Source organism: Cryptotermes secundus, unplaced genomic scaffold (genome assembly GCF_002891405.2).
Source record: "Cryptotermes secundus unplaced genomic scaffold, Csec_1.0 scaffold556, whole genome shotgun sequence".
NCBI lineage: Eukaryota > Metazoa > Arthropoda > Insecta > Blattodea > Kalotermitidae > Cryptotermes > Cryptotermes secundus.
Window position 1 is genome coordinate 260,834 of NW_019725847.1, and position 4,221 is coordinate 265,054.

The 4,221-nt window shown below is 40.7% G+C and overlaps 1 protein-coding gene across 1 annotated transcript in view; it reads left to right on the forward strand.

The window, feature by feature from the left end:
• The first annotated feature begins 3,327 nt into the window (after nt 1–3,327).
• Nucleotides 3,328–4,221, forward strand: part of LOC111863732 (odorant receptor Or2) — a 12,821-nt gene continuing 11,927 nt past the window's right edge. The window contains exon 1 of the mRNA XM_023850313.2: nt 3,328–3,602. Coding sequence (XP_023706081.1) covers nt 3,351–3,602 — 252 coding nt within the window. The 5' untranslated portion in view covers nt 3,328–3,350. The remainder of the gene's footprint in view (nt 3,603–4,221) is intronic.

Here is a 4,221-nt window from a genome sequence, read left to right on the forward strand (position 1 = left end):
ACCTCAGTATGGTTTAATGACGTTGCCATATCAGCGTTTCACAGCTGTGTTGTTGATCTATGGCAGTCTCTTACTGGGTGGGTTGAGTGGCGTCTGTCAGCGTCTGAGTGAGTTTTGGTGTGCGCGACCTTGAATTAGAGCAATGTCTGTGAGGCAGTTTTTAGCTAGTAAACAAATAACATGGACCTAGCACCAGTGCCGCTTTTCTGGTCCCGAAGACAAAGGAAATGTTGAAAGAAACGCATTTTGATGATATTGATGACATCAGGACTAATACGACGACAGCTCTGAAGGCCATTCCACAAAACCGGTTCCAAAATGGTTTTGAACGGTGGACTGGACGCTGACATAGGTGCATAGCTTCCCAAGGGGAGTACTTTGAAGGCAAGCACAGTGATATACAGCAATGAGGTATGTAGCACTTTTACTGCAATGAGTTCTGGAACTTTATAACGGTTGTGTCCATAGCTCAGACCACATAGCTTCCATTGGTAGGATGAGAAATGAGAGAATTACAAAGGATATGGAGGGAAGAATTCATACCCTTTTCAATGTACCACCCCAGCATTTCGCTCGAATTAAAAAAGGGAAAGCACTAATACTCCAGTTAGGACAGTTCATGGCCCGACCGAGTTTCGACTCGGGCAGTAGTGTACAATTGTTCTTGGTGAATTATTTACCAGTATTCTTTTAGCGCGTACCACTTCATCAACAACAACACATGTGGTTCATGCATGTGGGGCACCACCTCATTTTCTTCTCATTGTCAGGCATCGCCTGAATCAGGCTTCCAGTAAACGGGATAGGATGCAGAGGCTTAGTCAACTGGCCTGCATTTTCTCCTGAGTTTAATCCTATGAATTTTTGGCTTTGGGGACACCTAAAATCTTTGGTGTATTCAGCGTCGATCAGTGACTTAGAAGGTATTATAGCAACGAGTAGAGAAAGCCTGTCAGGAAAATTGCTTGAAACCAGAGATTTTAGACAGATTGAACACATCTATGCGTGGGAGTGCTGAAAATTGTGTTGAAACGCATGGCAAATAAACAGAACATCTGCTATAGAAATCAAGCTAATATCGCCCATGTTTCAGCAGACACTGCTTTCTGCTCGTGTGTTGACAGGGAGCTTTTCGCGCATTCAACTGAATACTATACCCACTGTAACAGTTCTAAACAACATGTACAGGACATAGGAAGAAATAGAGACAAAAAGCAAATTTAAATCAAATTGGTCTCAAAAAGTTTTACTGTGTAATACAACAGGTCCGTCAATATTTTCGAGAAAGAAACCTTTGATCGGAAAGACAACGACCTCCCAATATTACGCGAGTCGTGAAAATGATTAGCAAAGATTCTGAACAAAAAAAAATGGGTTAGGAAATCCACTGCCGATGCCGTAGTTAGGCTAATTACATTTATTATATACAAAAATTTATAAATAAATCCCTGGGAAAGAAAGTCAATCCGAACTTCGCTTTGACTTGTCACGCACAGCTTGCAGTTCCCCGTAATCAATAATCCAAGTCATTAATAGCGCACTGATTATTTCTGCAGTATAAATTCTAAACCGCGTTTATTTTCACTTCAGTACACAAAAGCTATTGGCCCTCACACAACAGCAGCACATCCAAGTTAAGACGACATAATCTGCAAGCTATGAAGGGACTAAATATGTTTGATGAAGATGAAATTGCTCGAGAACGTTTCAGATTTTATTTTCTGATATTTAGAAATGTGGGCGTATCTTTAATTTCACGAAACAATTCGAAGGCTTACATGCTTTTTTCTGCAATTATGGTGTTCTGTGGTTACTCGATGTTGGTGGCAGTGATCCTAGATTTGTTGAAACACAAGGAAAACTTGCAACACACTATGCAGAATGTACATGCAGTCGCTGGAATTTTATGCACCTTATGGATACACCTTTGTTTCAGGTACAACGAAATAAATATTATTCTATTGAAATGAGTCTCCACTTTCCAGTAAAAGGAATTGTTATCCCTAAGATTTCATAGGTAGGACCATTCATGCTAATTGTGCCTGTAACGTGGAATCTATCTTGTGTACGAACACCTATAGAGGTTAATTCTTTCTTTTTAAACATGTTGCAAATTTCTATCAACTTTAACAAATATACAAAGACCATGTGTGTCCTTGTGTGATGCAGGAATTCTAACGCTGCTAATAATGTTTCTGATATCATTTAGTGTAGAATTCTCATCTTATTCACTTAACTGAAAATCCACGAATATGAACACCAAATTTCAACTGTAATTTAGTGTACAATTTTGTAACAAACATAATCGGAATTCGTCAAGTAATTTTGGCGATAAAAATGCCGTCGTAATTGGGTGATAGGCAACCATTCAATTCATCAGATGTCAGTGCCGACTTGTATCACATATGATCGAAATCCATTAAAGAAGTTTGAATTGAAGGAGGCACGAATAACAGAGCAGATTTCTTCTTTGGGGTGTGAAAGACACTCAGCTGCTCAATAAATTCCCTACATTTTAAGGAACCCGAAGTTTCTTTTACAAGGTCCAGACATGGCACCTTGCCCTTAAATCTGTCTACCAAAGAGTATATTTAATTTTATCCCCATGGAAAATGGTCTTATATTCCCGTTAGCTTTTTTCGCTTAGTGGGGGGTTGAGTCCAACTGGGTCCATTCGGCACGGCGGCCATTGATTGGCATATTGTAGCCTGCCCCGGGTGATTATGATGATGGAGAATTTGGTGGAATGAAGATTGGCAGGGGAAACCGAAGTACTCGAATAAAACCCGCCCCAGCGCCACTTTGTCAACCACAAATCCCACTTGACCAGACTCTGGAAGCCAGCGACTAACCGCCTGAGTTATGGCGCAGCCTTTTTCCCCTCCTCTTTGCTTTGGTATATTTGTATGCAGTTTCCTTGTTTCTCTCTCGTCAAATGTCTTGCCTTTTCACATTCTCCTTAGGTTGATTACCCCAGCAATATTCTGAAGCAGCTTTCTCCACATTCCTTTTACTTCTTCTGCTTTAGATACAAATGTTATCTCTATTAGGATTTCTGTCTCGAACACCTTCCAGTCTTTGTACTTGTCTCAAGGTGACAGATCATGATGCGCTCTCGTACATAGCAAAAGTATGTTTTATTATTGTTTCAGTCTTTAGATTTCAATCAGGAAATGGGAAGACAAAACGCAAATTTTGACCTTAAAGCTAGCAAGCATTTCCCATACTATTATGACAGACAGCTTAAAAACTTGAGCGCCAATGTAGTTATTGCGTGAAAGCAATTTTTCAAATAATAATAATAATACACATTTTTTTTTTGGCTGGAGAAGGATAGAATTGTGAAACTTATGACTTTAACAAACGCTTTCACTTGGGAGGACCTACCTACAACCAGCACTAAGGGTGAGACCACAATGGCTGCAATGATTCCTCGCATCCAGAAAACTGTAAAGCAAATGCTCATATCAGTGATGGCTTTTCATGGAAGCTACATAGTCGTTCGCCTCGTCAACAGTGAGCAACGTGTGTTGACGGCGAATTCGTTCTATCTCTTCGACGTATCCTCGAGCCCTGTTTACGAAGTTATTCTTCTAAGCCAGGTACATCACTGTGTCATAAGAAAATTCTGTCGAAAAATATACTTCGCGAAAAGGGAAACTAACAGATTCACAAATAATAACGTAGTGAAGATATTACACAATATTTGGAAACATAGCCTCCCCAAATAAATTACTATTATTATATTTGTAATGATCTTCTGCATACCGAATGACGACGGGGCTGTATCAATACAAATGTGGAAGAAATAACATTAATTCTTGTAACAGAATAGGGGTAACGTTCCCACCTCATGACTCAAGGTACGCGGGTTCAAACCCGACGGAGTTCGTGGAATTTTTAAGGGCGAAAAATCAGGGAACAAGTCCTCCGGGAGGGACTTTAAGCCGTGGGTCCCGTGTCGTAGCTTTATGGCACTTAAAAGATCCTCATGTCTCTAGGAGACCTCTGAGCAAAATTAGGCAAAGCTTCCCGCCCAAATAATTTCTAATGCCTCCGGTAGATGGGGAAGTACCACTGCCAGCCTCGCTGGCTGAACGGGGCTGATAGCGAGCACCAGTACCGGAAGGGTATGGCGACTGGTAGAATATCAAAGGGGGACGTACAATAGACTATTAGTCGCGGTGCATGGGGAAACCCACACCCTCCAATAATAATAAT